This window comes from Vicia villosa, linkage group LG6 (genome assembly GCF_029867415.1).
Source record: "Vicia villosa cultivar HV-30 ecotype Madison, WI linkage group LG6, Vvil1.0, whole genome shotgun sequence".
In the NCBI taxonomy this organism is placed as follows: domain Eukaryota; kingdom Viridiplantae; phylum Streptophyta; class Magnoliopsida; order Fabales; family Fabaceae; genus Vicia; species Vicia villosa.
In genome coordinates, this window is record NC_081185.1 from 88,924,229 (window position 1) to 88,941,028 (window position 16,800).

At 34.3% G+C, this 16,800-nt stretch overlaps 2 protein-coding genes across 2 annotated transcripts; one reads left to right on the forward strand and one right to left on the reverse strand.

The window, feature by feature from the left end:
* The first annotated feature begins 7,883 nt into the window (after window positions 1-7,883).
* LOC131614091 (uncharacterized) lies at window positions 7,884-9,472 on the forward strand. The gene is made up of 4 exons (XM_058885719.1): window positions 7,884-8,247; window positions 8,351-8,529; window positions 8,599-9,276; window positions 9,380-9,472. The coding sequence occupies exons 1-4, from the start codon at window positions 7,884-7,886 to the stop codon at window positions 9,470-9,472; spliced, it is 1,314 nt and encodes a 437-aa protein (XP_058741702.1).
* Window positions 9,473-12,304: 2,832 nt separating this feature from the next.
* LOC131614092 (uncharacterized) lies at window positions 12,305-13,947 on the reverse strand. Its single transcript, XM_058885720.1, has 3 exons — window positions 13,321-13,947; window positions 12,489-13,184; window positions 12,305-12,397 (listed from the first exon to the last, which is right to left on the reverse strand). The coding sequence occupies exons 1-3, from the start codon at window positions 13,945-13,947 to the stop codon at window positions 12,305-12,307; spliced, it is 1,416 nt and encodes a 471-aa protein (XP_058741703.1).
* Between the last annotated feature and the right edge of the window lie 2,853 nt (window positions 13,948-16,800).

Sequence of the window (16,800 nt, forward strand, 5' to 3'; positions counted from 1 at the left end):
TGATATTTACAAAAACCTCTCTTCTTCCGTTGTTCTAACGGAGGAATTTTAGAATTAGGAGGCACTATCATTTGACCATCTTTCACTAGTAAATCAAATATTTCGTCACACTTAGTGACATCAAATGTATAAGTTTTCTTAGGAAATCTATCGCTCTTATCATTCTCTACTGGATTTTTTCCATTGGCAGGGGTAAGTAATTTGCAAGCATAAGGTGGTGCTTCTTTTAGTTCGGCTAGATCTACTTTGACCTCTTCTACACTGTATGAGTCTTCGAAAGATTCGCTGTCAACGTCTTCTGCTTCGACGTACGCTACCCTTTCTTTCTTGTAGCCCTTGTTTGCCCTAGCCTTTTCTGCTTTTAAGCGTTCGACCTGTCGAACCCTATCTGTCAACTGGGCCATATCCCTTAGATATTGAATATCCAGTTTCTTTCTAATTGAATAATCTAAACCACCAGCAGCCATTTCGACTAGTTCATGCTCTAGGACAGTCGTGAAACATCTTGACTTTAACAAACGGAACCTGTTTAGATACTCATCTATAGGTTCTGTGAACTTCCTCTTGATGCTAGCCAATTCTTTCAGACTTATCTTGGTTTGACCCATGTAGAATTGTTCATGGAATAATCTTTCCAAGTTTGCCCAAGCATCTATCAAATTTTGGGGTAAGGTAGTGAACCAAACAAAAGCATTTTTTGTCAGCGAACTAGGGAAGTATTTAATCCTTAAATCCTCATTCCCTGCTAAATCTCCTGCTTCTGTCAGATACCTGGCAATATGTTCCACCGTTGATTCACTAGTGTCCCCTGAAAACTTTGTAAATTTGGGTACTTTGGTCCCTCTTGGTAATTCTGTTTGCATAATATAATCCGCTATGGGGGATGTATAATTTGGACGTCAAAGTCCAGTATTGAGGCCATTATTGGCCATAACTCTCTCTATCATGGCAGTTAGGTTATTCTCTGTAGCCAGGTTTTCTCTCTTGACTCTCTGAACTACTTCGTCTGGGTGTTCATTCCTACCTATTACCCTTAATCTGGGTCTTTCTTCCTCAAACTCTTACTGGACGGGAACAGTTCTTTGATTCGAAGCATCTAAATCTATTACTCGATTCCTTTCGACCGTTGTTGTTCTTTATGGAGGAATCACGCCAGCAGTGGTTGCACCAGGCGGAGGAACCGCATTTTGGATACGTTCTAGAATGGGATCGCCTTCTCGATAAGAGGATTGGTTATTTCTCCGCTTGGGTTGTTGAACTCCCATGAATTCTGCCATTCGATTCATTTGGGAAGATATTTTTTGAAAAGTTTCCGCATTCTCCCGATTAGTATTAGCAATATTGGTTGCTAATGGATTTAAGATTGACGCTAATTCTTTGGCCAGGATTCCTAACATATCGTGGTTACTTGTGTCCATCTCTTGTCGGAATGCTGCTTGATTGCTTGTGGTAAAATTGGGTATTTTGGGCAGAGAAGCCAGTGTTTTGTGCGCTGGGTTAGTTGTAGTGTATGTAGGTCCTGCTCCTCATGTACCTGTCATGTATGGATATGGCATTCCATATTGACTGTTTAGTCTCCATTCGAACGCGGATGATCCTGGGGTAAATAACTGATTTGCAGCATTTGTCGAGCCAAGTTGCATTTCGCTCGCACTTGAGGATGGAGGCACGGTAGTCGACACTGAAACTGGAATAGTCCCTGTCCTTGCTGCATTATTTTCAGGTATAGCCTGGGAACTATCCATAGGTCTCGATCCAGTCGGACCCGGTATATCCTGCGCTCCTTGAGTAGAAGTCAAAACATGCGTAGAATTTTCCGCTCCTGTTCCTGACCTTTGTAGGGGATCTTGATCTCCCCTTGCAATTGTCGTAACGACCATTTTCTTGTTTTACCTTCGTTTGGGAATCGGTTGTGCACTGTTTGTTAATTTACCGTTCCTAAGGTTCATACAAGGTCTTGATATTTTCTAGACAAAACAAAACAATCGATTAATAACAATCTGCTTGACACTGTCCCACTGGGCGTGCCAATTTGTTTAGGGTGATTTCCGGTAAACAACCGCTAGTCTTCCAAACTATAATAAATATGATTTGGTTACTCGCAGGATCGACTAGATTGATCCTAGGACATAGTCAAAAAGGTTGTTATTCATGATAGTTTGAATTATGTCTATGGTTGGTGTGTCTCGAAATAAGAAATACTTAATCAAGGAAATAAAGATTGGCAATCACCTTGTTATACACGTAAATATAACATCAGCGAAGGGTAAGTTAAAGATAAAACATAAGACAAAACTGTAAAACTGCAAGAATCTCAAAGTGCAGAAAAGTTAAATGCTTCGAAAATTAGATGACATGAAAGTAAAGAGTGCAGGAATATAAATGACATAAAGTAAATGGAATGCAGTAATATCGAAAGATACTTTAATAAAGAAAAATACACATGTATTTAAAATGGTGTTGGTGTCATACGTACATTTCTCAGCGAACTCTTTCTCTTAACACTTGATACTTGAGTAATATGTGAGTGATTTGTACAAAATGAACACACAGAATCCTAATACTAAGACCCTTATTTATACTAAATTTGACCCTAACGGTCCTACACTAATCTGATGCCACGTTATTCTTCGAGAATCCCTGGGATGCCATCTGTCTTTGTGCAGTTATATAAACTACTTCGAAATTCAAATCCTCCCGCCTGAATCCTCTTTCGACGCGTGGCAACGTAATCAGAATCGAGAATGCCACGAAAACACGCTAAGCTTCAGTACTTCGCATATTTTGCAAAAACGTCTAAGTTCCAAAGACCATTCTTTTCAAATTTAGCTTCGGCGCTCACTATCTTTGTTCTAACTTAAACATCATTCTCGAAGCATGGCCATCAGTAGCCATTTTTATCTTCAAAGATGATCATCAATAACCATCTTCCTTTGAATTCCAAATCTTCGAAGGACATTCTTCTCAAACGAAATCTTCAGCTAACAGCAGCAGGGGCATCAATCTGGCCAAAAGAAGCAGCACTAGCATGAAAGGCTTGCACTTGTCTCTTTGCTGGCCGGGTCGGGCATTATGCGATGGTGTGACCATGTTGCTTACAGTAGTTATAGAATTTCTTGTTATAGTTGCAAACAATGTGGTTAAGCTGTTTGTAGAAAAAACATTGAACTTGCTTCATATCACGTGATTTCCCTTTACTTTGGGCAGAATAGGCCATAGAAATGACATATGTAGTAGTATTGTCGTTTGAAATGGCCTCTTGAGTTAATAGACGCTTCTCTTACCACAATAGTTCTCTAAGACGCGCATCTAAAGAAGGGGGTGGAGATCGATTCAACAGTCCAACACGTACAGCTTCAAATTCTGGTTGAAGTTTCATTAAAAATTAATTTCGCTTGCGAACTTCATAAACAATTTGAACGAAAGTGAGGGAAGCCCTAGAAAGATCACCATGTAAAATAGTTGAATATTCAGCCCATAAATTAAGGAACACAAAATAATAGTCTTGAATCAAAAGATCGCTTTTACAATAATTAGCAATGTGAAGTTCCAACTGAAATCTTTTCGCAGCATTGTTTTGGTTGTAAATGTGCTTCAGTTAATCCCACATGTCTTTAGCATTTGAATAGGAACGCAGATTGTTAACCATGTGGGGTTCGATGGACGCAAGAATCCAAGATATAAATTAAGCATCCTTTGTTTGCCATGCCTCAAATGTAGTTTTTTCAGCTGGAATTGGAATTGTCGAAGTACCACCAACATGGCCCCACACACCTTTTCCTTTCATGTACATCTTAAATTGAAACTCCCAAGCGCCATAATTTTTTCCGGTAAAATGAACACAAAAGAAGTTATATTTTTCCATGAGAAAACGACGAATATCGAGACGAAGTGATCGAAACAATATCACACAATACTCGTGCGCAAGGATTAGGAAGAGTTGATCAACTACTGTTGTAGTAGTTGCTACTGCTTGGAGGGTTTTTTTTCTTTAAAACTAACAAGACCAGAGAACTAAGAGAAAAAAAATCACGAATCAAGATTCAAGAGCTCTTGATACCATGTCATAACAAATTCTGGCTTGATTCCTCTTTCATTATCTTTTTCTCTATAAATAATACAACCTCAATATTTACATAATTATCACTACTAATTACAAATATCTTGATTTGAATTATAATTATATAAAATTACTAATTTTCTAAGTTATACAAAATATAATAGTAAACTAATAATATCAGATTTTCTTATTGACACATCGATCCCGATTTCTGGACAAGTGATTGCATATTAATATTTTTTTTCTTTAGTTCTCGATTATATTTGATTTGTTTTCTTTTTATTTGGATTGGATCAGGTCTAACTCTTCCATTTTATACAAATTTTATTTTTAACTTTATAATATAGTCTTTTCCATTTTCAAAACAATAATCTATATATTTTGGACCATAGTCACAGATATCGCTGGGTCCTCTGGAAAACCGCGAATTGGTTCGTGCGAACCGGTTTGCGGTATTTTTGTGAATGAGTTCGTGACAATTCTCCTGCAATTCACATAAACTAGAATACTAGCGTACCACTACACTAAGTTAAAGAAATTGAACTAATTGGGTTAAGATCCTCTCCATTTCTTAAAAGAAATGGAGAACACAAGTACTAATGTTTTCATAAAATATATGTTAAATTATATAAAATATATGTCACACATTTCAATAATATATGCATTTATACACAAATCCTTTAATACTTGTGTTCTCCATTTCTTTTGAGAAATGGAGAGGATCTTCACTCGAACTAATTCTTTTAGAATTCAGGTTATTGCCAAAAGAAAACCACGTTAACTCTTAAACCACAATTAAAAGATAATAAATTATTAATCTACCACTCTTCCACTTGTAAGGTAGCAAGTAAAACTTCGAACGAATTAATAAAACGAGATGGAGTATCCTGGCTTTATAGACATGTTGGCACTTAACACTTAGAAAATAACTGATGTTAGACTAGAAATATATTATGATGAGAGTTTCTATATGCACCATACACCTACTTCGAGACGTCGGATGAAAACTCCAAAATACCTCTGTATTTCAGATATGCTTATTCTCCGAAGTCACATTTGTTTAGAAAAAATGTGACTTCGCATATGGAACTCTGAAGTCACTTTATTCTTTTGAAATAAATGTGACTTTGCATATACATTTACGAAGTCACCCGTTTTTTGGGAAAAATAGGTGACTTCGCATATGCATCTCCGAATTTTTGGTGTTGGAATTTTTCAGAGATGGATTTCCGAAGTAACCTAATATTTGTTAACAAATTAAAATCAATGTGAATCAATTGTATTAATAGTATAATTAATTATATTAATAAAGATATATATTCAAATATATACCATTATAATCAAAACATAATAATAATAATAATAATAATCATAATAATAATAATAATAATAATAATAATATCAACCTATTAAGACCATGTTTGGAAAAATTAGCGGTTGAATGATAAGTTAGCTAATAGCTTATAATTTATGGCGGATAGTTGATGTCTTATACCTTATAGCTGATATGAGATGACTGATAGCTGATAAGCTAATTAAAGTGTTTGGTAAAATTAACGGTTTAACTAGCTGATAAATGCAAAATGACATAAAAAAATATATATTTAATTAATAATTAACTGTATATGCAAAATAATTAAAAATTATAAGGGTAATAATGGAAGAAAAAATATAAGATATAAGGTATAATCTAAAACGCTAATTAAAAGAGCGTCTGAAAAATAAGCTATAAGCTAGTAAAATAAATTATAAGCTCGTGAGAAAAAGACTGTTACCAAACAGATCTTTTATTATCATATGAGCTTATAAGCTATAAGCTAAAAATTGGACTAGCCAAACAGAGCCTAAATATTTAAATCAACATATTATTCTCATATAAATTTAATTAAAGAAAAAAAGCTAATATAAGTTAAAAGTTATAATGATTATAGGATGATATTTTTAACATGATTTTCATTAATTACAATGCATAATGTTGTACTCATTTAAAAAATAATTACTTTTATAATTTTAAAAAATTTATAATAAAAAATTATTACAAAATTAAAATTTTATTTAATCTCTTTATTCTTTATTTATAATAATTTGTATTTAAGTTATTCTTTATTAATAATAACTCTATTAATTATATTGTAAATAAATATTTTTTAAAAATTAAATCAAAAGAAATTTTGGATATTGGTTAATTCGGATATGAATATCCGAATTAACTAATATCCCAGAAGAATATCCGAATTAATAAATATTCCAAATTTCTTTTGTGTGCATTCGGATATGCATATCCAAAGGATATTTTGGAGTTTTCACAGTTGTTTTTCACTCTATATTGGTGTACAACGAAATTCTCTATTATGATTGTCAATTTTGTTTTCTCCCACCTTATTATACTTTTTTTCAATGTCAGCTAATAAACTATATAACTTTACCTGCTCTTTCAGTCTCAAAATAATTAAATTATTTTAATTATGGCGTCCCGAATAATATATTTGAATGTATTACGAAACCAAATAGCGTACTGACTATGTATACTCCTCGCGTACCTAATTCTTCAAGAGGTGTGTATCGTGTACCTAAATTCGTACCACGTACCGAAACAAATTGCGAACAGTGTGACTATGGTTTGGACCTAGGCTTATATTGTTTGTCTTAGCAGAAATTACGTATTTTGCAGTTTACTTTACTTAGGAGGCAGGAAAACTCAAAATCTCCAAATACAAAGTGACCCTATTGTTGTAAATACAATGCAGTTGCATAATTGAGAATAAGTTTCAGTTTTGAGAGCAGAGAGAAATTATGCAGATATTCTCTTCTTCCTTATTTTCGCTGAAAAACTCTAATTCCCTTTTTTTCTCCAATTTATATTTTCTTTTCTTCTGCCATTATCAATTATGCGGCGAAATCATCTTGCAAGTGAATCTTAATCATCGAGATTATGGATGGCAGCGAAGCGGGTAGGGGACAATTATTACCTCTCCAAACCCAAACCCAAATCCCCGAACAATCCAAAACGGAGATGGAAAATGAAAATCCAAACCCTACCCAAACGGATTCGGGTATCCCCGCCCCGCCACCATCTAATTAGTGAAATCAGTTTTTTTAATAAAAATACTTATTTTTTCGAAATCAAATTAAATTATAAATAATAAAATAAAACAATTTCAAAAAATTTCATACATATATTTTAAATATTTTAAATAATAATACAAATCAAAATGTCAAAACATTGACCACATATTTAATATTCTAAACTACCAAAATAAATAATAATATACATAATCTAAAAACGGGGCGGGTTCAGGGACGAGTTCGGGTGGGTGCTAGTGTCCCTATTACCCGACCCATCCCTATATTTTGTAATCATGAAAAACTCAAACCGCAGTCATGGTGGAGCGGATTCGAGTGAATATCCGCATGTTTGGGTTTTGTTACCATGCCTAATCAAGATATTGATTTAGAATTCTGTATAAGTTAGTATAATTACAACACCATTTTCAATTTCGAATGAAAAGTTATCCTAACCCAAATTAAACTTGTCTAGTCACCTTATTAATTTAAAACTACTGGACTTAATAATTGATTAGGAAAGTGCAAAGGTCGCTACGCATAGCCTCTATACATTCATTAACAACGTCTTACCTTTCCAAGACTCAAATATTAATTGCAACAGTTACAATTAGTTAGTAATAGAAACAAAAACGGCGACTTCGAAGTCCCATCATGTACCCTAATACTAGTATATGAATACTCAAAACTTCTTAGTTCTAAGTTACAGCCAAAATATAAGTCCAAAGCTTTCATCTACTAGCTGTTACTATCTATTACAATGGCAACTACTAGTACTGCTACTCCAACAGACGAGCATGTGTCCTTGAAGCTTCTTTTGAATGAAAAGGGTAACAAAGTTTTGTTTGCTGAAGCAGGTAAGGACTTTGTGGACATTCTTTGCAGCTTCTTAACAATGCCTTTAGGAACTGTTGCTAGACTTGTTGAGATGAAATCAAGCATAGGGCCAGTCACAGTTGGTTTTCTAAACTCACTCTATCAAAGTGTGGCTGATCTTGATGAAAGTTGTTTCTGCAATGACACAATCAAACAAATGCTGCTCCAACCAATTAACTCTGCTGAAGATTATTGCAACACTCTTAAACTCAACATTGATGACACTCAGCCAACAAAGTACTTTGCATGTGCCAAGTGCCAACTTTAAAAACTGCAGTTATTGTGATTTGACAACATCAACATATAAAGATAAACATAAATGTTGCTGTAACCATTCTTTTACCTGCCAAGTTTTCCTTAAACAATCCCATCAAGGATTTGTTAACTGTGTTACTACTTTTGTTATAACGGATGATCTCACTGTCATGCCAAACGGCATTGACTATACAAGCCTCAGTCTGCTGCAGGAATATGGCATAACAAATCCTAGTTCCGTTAAAGAAATAGTTCTGAATGTTACTAAAGAAAAGGTATTTTCTTTGAATATTGCTTCTATTTATAACTTACTGTATTTTTAAACACTATACTGTTTATTGTAGGTAGTTGATCTCTTAAAGCATTCTTTGCTTTCCTCCTCAACTTTGACAGACTTGTTTTTAAGAAAGAAACCATCTCCGGGGAGATCAATGTTTTTCTTTCCTGATGGTGAAAGTAGCTGCAAAATTAAAATCACTGTGAAGTTAGTTATAAGAAAATCGGATGGAAAGTTATTGTATGCTCAAGGGGAACAAGATTTTGCAAACATGCTTTTGAACTTTCTTACTTTTCCTTTGGGAATAATTGCACAAAAATTTGGAAAGATTTGTTCCGTGGGCAACATCAACAGATTGTACAAGAGTATAGCTGATTTGAATGAATACAAGTATTTTATGTCAATAAATGCTAAGTTCAGGCTTGCTTGTCCTTGCATTGACTCAGTGTTAACGTTAAGCAAGCAGATATTAACAGTTGTTGATCCTGATTACAGTAATACTCTCGTTCAGTTTTTGATTCACGGAGGTGACAAAAGGATATTTGAGGGAAAAATAAAGAAAATGAGTATTGCAACTCTGGGCAGCTGTAACGATGGTTATATGAAGGGTCCTGATATGTATGTTGTCACTGATGATTTGGTCGTTGCACCATTGTCACCAATATCATCTTTATGTTTACTTAACCAATTGAAGACTCCTCTTACTGATTTAAAGGAAAAAGTTGTTGTCATTGGCTTCAAAGAGGTAAAACGTTGAGCTATTATTCTTTCCAATTTTTAAGGTTTTATGATGTTTTGCTAAGAAATTATTTTTCAATTGTTTATATTACGTTAATTGTTTGTTGCAGTGTCTTCGCATTTTGATGGCTTCTTTGACTTCATCATCCGCCCTAACAAATGGTTTGGCTCACTTGCTAACTGAAGTTAAGGAGGAGAAATGACAAGACTTCAAATTTTAGGGTGTTCTTTAAGATTCTTAAAAGGAAATTTGACTTGGACAAGTAGACAGCTATACCTGGTTTACTTCTTTTCATGATATTTCTGTTTTGTAGCATTACTGTTTCAAATTTTATTCAGCTTTGAATATTGAATGGCATTGTCTTTTATTTTCTTAACCTTATTTTATCAAATGAGTTGGTTTTATATGAAAATATCAAATTAGAATGTTTTTATCGCCTGTTTGTTTTGAAATATTCAAACGTAAATAAAAATTGATGATTGAGATTAACAGAAAATGCAAGTGAGATACCTGATTTTGTTTCAAAAAGAAAAATTCAAGACATTACAACATCTGCTTTACTTTCCTTTATTGTATCTTTTACATGCGAAGCAATATTGAAAACCCATCACGAATTGATATGTGACATGCAAGATGATAGAGGGATCAAATATATTGCATTTTTATGATTCCATGTTAATTTGAGTAGGCCATTGACACAAGTACCATCATTAACACCTGAAGCAAAAAAGAGATTTTCTTATTACCGAAAAATTTAGTTTGTTACATGGAACCTTACAACTAAATGTAACAAATTCAGACTAAAAAATTAATGTTTATTAATTCTATTTTTTTAGGGAGAATTTTGGGAGAGGTGTTTTGAAATTGTACTCTTGTATAATATAAAAAATAAATGTTTATCAATGCTCTTTTTTCGAAATTTGGGATATTATAACAATATAAAATATATTTCGAGAATATATGAAAGTCATCTCAATCTCTTATTCAATACAAATTTTGTGTTTTTCAAAGTAGGGAAATTTTATGTTACAAATAAAAACAAAGCCTATAATATCTTGGAAACCAAAATCCTTTATTATTTCCACTCTATTTTTTCCTAGTTTATTTTTTGAAAGGCAAATGAGAAATATAAATAAGTAAAAAGAGAAGGGAGACACTACAGACAAAATACAAGGGAATCTTGAAAAAAAAAAGGCATAAGATATACCAAAATCGAGATCAAAACCACAATGTAGGTCAAAATCACTCACCCTCTATTGGCTTAGGAATAGGATAGGGTTCTCCAGTCAGACCGAGAAGACACAAGAGTTTCCCACTGACCTGCCAAGATACCATTTCCAAGTCAAGAAGATGCTCATGTCTTCCACATCTTTTGGTGTCACCGAAGAACCTCAAAGGAATATATCATTATGAGATTTCATAATCGACCAAACCATCCTCAACCTCCCTCTAGTTCTAAAAACTCCAGACAGGGAGATCAACATCTTTAAAAGCGCCAAGATATCACTACGCAAAATAGTACACCACCCCGACCACCTAAAGATCCTATACCAAACAGAGGACGCAAACTCACAGGTCACAAAGAGATAAGAGGACAATTCAATGGGCAACAAGCAAATGGGACAAGAAATGGTCCCAAGGATCAGATGGACACCCCTCTTAAATAAGTTAACACCAGTTGAGATACAATCCTAAAGAAGTTGTCAAGAGAAAACAATGTATTTCGAAGGAGTCCAACTAGACCAAATGGCAGGAAGAACTACATCTACTTTAGAAACCTGACGACCAGGGGGAGATAAGGGCCAAAAGACGAGAATAAGAAGAAGACCTGAAATAAACTCCATCACTCGGCTCACACCACCTCCACACACCCCTCTCAATAGTAGGCGTGATACCACTAATCATAGATTGAAAATCTATAAAAAATGGTCATTTCATAATCAAAGAGAAAATGTCTCCTCCATTAGAGATCCCATATCCATTTCTCTCCCTACCATCTACCAACCTCCCCCATAAAATTAGAAGTTTAGTCAGAAATCGAGAAAAGCCTAGGGAATCTAAGACCAGAGGAGAATCTCCAACCCAAATATCGACCCAGAAAGAAATTAGGAGATCAGAGTCAATTTTTAGAGAAAGCCTGTCTCTGAACCAATCAGAAGTGTCACTAACTCTAGACCATATAAGGAAGGCCCCTCTCCACCAAGGCAAGGCCAATCTAAGGCCACAAACTCTGTCACCCAGAATGAAAGAGGCAGCGGATGCACCATATCTAATAGTGAAAATATAAAGCCAAATGCCAAAAGCCCTGTAAACAGACACCACCACCACTTATCCAACAGGGTAAAGTGGACCAACAGAAGGTCGCGAACACCAAAGCCCCCTAATTTCTTAGGCTTACAAACATCCTTCAAATTGAAATAAAAACAAGTGCCTCATCATTATAAAAAAAACAAGGGATAAATATACGTTGCGCCCCTGCCATATAGGCGAAATTTGGATTATCCCCTTTAATTTTTTTTTTTGAATTACCCCCTTGAAATATAAAAATTCTATGTTTTTGCTCCCTATTACCCCCTGTAAAATATTTTTTTTATTTACCCCCTGATTTTTCTCTGCTTTTTACACGCCTAGGGGATACCCAAAAATTATAGGGGGTAATCGGAAAAAAATATTAAAGAGGTAACCCGAATCACGTCTATATGACAGGAACAACATATATTTATCCCAAAAAACAATTAGAAAAAATAAATAAATTTCATTTTGTTATATGCCGAGAAAATTTATTTAACTTACACGATTGTATAATGAAGAATTGAAAATTATGGTAATATTGCAATTATAACGAGAATATGAAAAACTGCATAGAATGGAAAAAAATTATAAGATGAAATAGAAATGAAAAGATACCATTCAAAACTGAATTGAATTAAAGATCTCAAAACAACAATGCTACAATTAATATAATAACAACGTCAAAATATTAAATCTTGTACTTGGTCTAAAAACATTAAAACACAGTAAAATGTGCATGCTTTCATTTCTCCTGCTTAACTTCTGTTAAAACGTGGGAGAGACCATTGGTAAGGGCAGATGTTGAAGTTAAAGCAGCTTTCAATATGCTGAGAGACTGCAAAAAAAACAACTAGGAAAATATAAAACATTGTAATATAGTGAGTGAGCACAGAAAATGTATTCTAATTGGTATAACTCTTTCTTACCTCCTTGACACCAATGGTAACAACCTTTTCCTTCAAATCATAAGCAGGAGTTTTGAATCGGTTCAAATAACTTAATGCTGAAATTGGAGATAAGTGTGAAATAACCAAATCATCGGTAGCAACATACATTGCTGGACCCTTCACATAACCCTCAAGACTTTGCGGATTGTATACATTAATTTTCTTCAACTTTGCATAACTCACATCCTCACCAGCATTGGAATATTGAACAATATGATTGCCACTAACATCAGAATAACGATAGTAATCAAGAATACCTGATTCAAGAATTGGTAAAATTTGGTTGTTTAACTTTAAATGCGGAGAAATACAAGGACCAACAAGCCTGTTCTTGGCTCCTTCCGTTGTAAAATATTTGTTTTCATTCAATTTAGTCATGCTCTCGTACAATCGGTTAATACTGCCCATGGAACAATTCTTCCCAAATATACGTGTAATATCACCCAATGGAAAAGTAAGAAAACTTAAAAGTAAATTCACAAAATCTTGTTCCCCTTGAGCACACAAAATCTTGCCATCTGATTTTCTTATAACAAGTTTCAAAATTATTTGAAGATCACCACTAAATTCAATATCAGATAAGAACCTGGAATCTCCAATAGATGGTTTTTGCCCTAAAAACAAGTCAGTCAAAGTATACTTGGAGAGCAAAGAACATTTTAACAAATCAAGCACCTATATCAAATAATAAGAGTAGTTAAGAAAAGGACTGATAAAAACGTTGAGTACATATATGCACATAATAGTAACCTATTCTAAAATTTATCATTAATAACAACAAACCTAATCAATCATTAATAAAATATAAAACCTTTTGTTTAGTGACATTCAGAACCATTTCCTTCACCGAAGTTGGGAATTTTATCCCAAATTGCTGGAGCAGCCCAAAGCATGCATAGTCAATACAATAAGGTAAGACAGTCAGATCATCAGTTATGGCAAAAGTAGCAACACCATCAATAAATCCATGGCAGGAATGCTTGAGGAAAAGTGGACCAGTAACACAAATCCCACAGCGAGGACAATGTTTATCTTTAAATGTTGATATGAACAAATCGTCGCAGTAAGTACATGCGAAGTACTTGGTGGGTGGAGTGTCATCAATGTTGAGTGTAAGAGTGTTGCAATAATCTTCAGCCGAGTTACTTGGCTTCAGCAGCATTTGTTTGATTGTGTCATTATAGAAACAACTTTCATCGAGATCAGCCACACTTTGATAGAGTGAGTTTAGACAACCAATACTGACTGGTCCTATGCTGGATTCCTTTTCTACAAGTCTGGCAATAGTTCCTAAAGGCATTGTTAAGAAGCTACAAAGAATGTCTACAAAGTCCTTTCCTGCTTCAGCAAACAATACTTTGTTGCCTTTTTCATTTAACACAAGCTTCAAGGACACTTGCTCTTCTGTTTGAGAAGCAGTGCTAGTAGCAGAAGCCATGGTAATTGGTAGTAAAGAAAGGTTTGGAGTTTTAATTTGACTGTAGTAGTTTGTAAGACGTTTTGAGTATTCATATACGGTACATAATGGGATTTCAAATTCTCTGACGTTTTTTATTTAATTTTACTAAAACCTGTAATTTTAAAAGTTGAATACAAATTATTTTGTATTAATTGTAATTCTTGAAATTAATATTTGAGTGTGGGAAACCTTAGAGGCGGCGGTAATGAGTACATCAAAAGGTTATGCGAAGCAACGTTTGCATTTACGAGTAACAAGACCAAAATTTGCTTAGGATAACATTTCCTCGTAAAGGCACTAGTCAATAACCATAATATCCAAAGAAGTGCTAGTAGGGGTTAGGAAACTAAAGAGTTGCTAGTATTAGGGATTTAAATATAGCCAGGGAGACAGAGAGATGTCCAATTATTTTTGGAAACCGAAGGTAACTTCAGCTTATTTGATAAGTATTGTTTATTTTTTTAAATAAAAAAAATCTTGACGAAAAAAAATAATAAAATTTTTTAAATAGTTAAACAAAAAATTTATAAAGTGGATCCTATCATTAAATAGATTTTTCTATCATTTTTGTGTTTTTCTTGGAACCATTTGAGAAAACCCCACACTATACAATGTCAAAAGTAGTGCTAAGAAAAGAAAAAAGAACACAAATATCAAGTGAATTTATATTTGAAATTTTAAGTTTATGTTTTTTTTTTTATATGAGCTTTTTTTTTATTAATTTTTTCTTCTTTTTCAAATGCAATTTGAAGTACAGTAGCTTATAACTTTTTCTTTCAATTTTATCATCATTATTTTAATTAGAATTTATTTTTATCTTTTATTTTTTTAATTAAAATAAAATAAATATGTTTTAATTACATCCATAAATAAAATCCTGTGTTATATAAAAAATCATTAATATCTTAGTGCAATACTTCTTCCATTCTCTTGTTGTCATTTCATTTTCACTCCATCTTTCTCCATTCCTTTATTTGTCCGTTTTTATTAAATCTTTCTCCATTCTCTTCTTTCTCTAATTCATTATTGATCCTTACCGTTGTCGTTCTTCACTACTACCTATCATTCACTGCTCAAAGTTATATACTTCCTTCTATCTCTATTATAAGTTAAAAAATGACCATAAATCTTAGTCACTGTTAACAAAAATCAATACAGTCTCCATTTTTATTATAATTTGTTTTGTCATTTTTACATATATTAAAAAATATATATAATTATTATTGTATAAAAAAGGTAAAATTATAAAAGATTTTTCAAGAAAAACAATAAAACTATTAAAATAGGAGGAAATTCAAATAACATACAAATGATAAGATTGATGGACACAAGAAGTACTTTTTTTTTTTTTTAAATAGGCAATGACATTAAAAAGGAGTATAAGAGGTACTCCAAACCGATAACAAGGTTGAAAGCTTCTACCACTTAAAACAAGAAAGTGGGAGAATATTCCAAATGTGAAAATTACAATTTCCTTCTAACTTATAAGCCGTCATAAGCCATCCCCAAGAGTTATGAACAATTTCCGTCATGCTCTCGGAGAAACTATAAGGCTCATTCTTGAAAATAAGCGCATTTCGCCTATTCCAAATGCACCAAACCGTGGCTAACCATATAACCGCTACAATGGTCCTCTTGACTTTGGACTTCACCTTCTCCGGGTTCCAAAATAAACCCCACAAACTCCTCCACGGTTAAATTATCCAACGGACCAAACCAATCAAAAATCCTCCTCCATACGATCTGGATAATGTTGCAGCCCCCGAAAAGATGTTGTAAACTTTCCTCTTCCAACAAACAGAAAACACAGTTAAAATCATCCAAAAATATACCCCTCTTCTTGAGTTGATCCTTCGTAGCGACTCTATTGTGACAGATACGCCAACCAAAGAAAAGGATTTTCGGCGGCTCTTTAATATTCCACAAAAACTCAACCGCCTTCACTAAACTAGTGTTGAGAGGAGGACCCGTGAGTTTTGCTTTGAACCTAAGGTAACAGGAACTCACCGAGAAAATGCCATCATTTGTGCTGCTCCAACTGAACCCGTCATTAACATCTCGCTGCGGAACAACATGCTGTAAAGCATCCATCATTTCCTGCCATAAAGCAACGCTGCTACTAGAGACATCCACGAAGAAAGCAAAATCTTTCCACTACCAGCCATCCTGCGTGAAGGATCCAGCGTCTGCTACTGATAGGGAGTCGTTATTCGCTTTGACGAACAGCTCCATAAAGGCCTGGGATAGGGATTGATTGGCTGCCCAGGTGCTGTACCAAAACGGGACAGCAGCACCATTGCCAATCTTGCAAGAGACCGCACCTGAAAAATTATGATTCAAAAGAGCAAAATAGTTATCGGATAAAAGAATGTCCCGCCACCAAATGGAATCCTTTTTCTCTATTACGGATTCGTCGCTGATAAGAACCTTCGACTTAATGTTTCTGTATCTAGAGATGAGAATACCCCTCCACACCGCCTCCTCTTCCGTAAGAACCCTCCACTTCCACTTACTAAGCAACGCTACATTAAAAATCTTCACGTTCTTAATGCCCAATCCCCCTTTCTTCCCGGGTTTTGCATACGACATCCCAACAAACCCAATGGATTGGCCTTTTGATGTCGCTTCCATTCCAAAGGAAATTGGATTGGATTGCACGAATTTCCTTTAAAATCTTAGAAGGAGCTTTATAAAAGGAGAGAGTATAGATAGGCAAAGCATTTAAAACCGAATTTATTAAACAAACACGGCCCGCTATATTGAGATTCACACCTTTCCAACCGGCTAACCGACGTAAAGCTACAAGATTGATGGACGGCAGAGCCGGAGAAT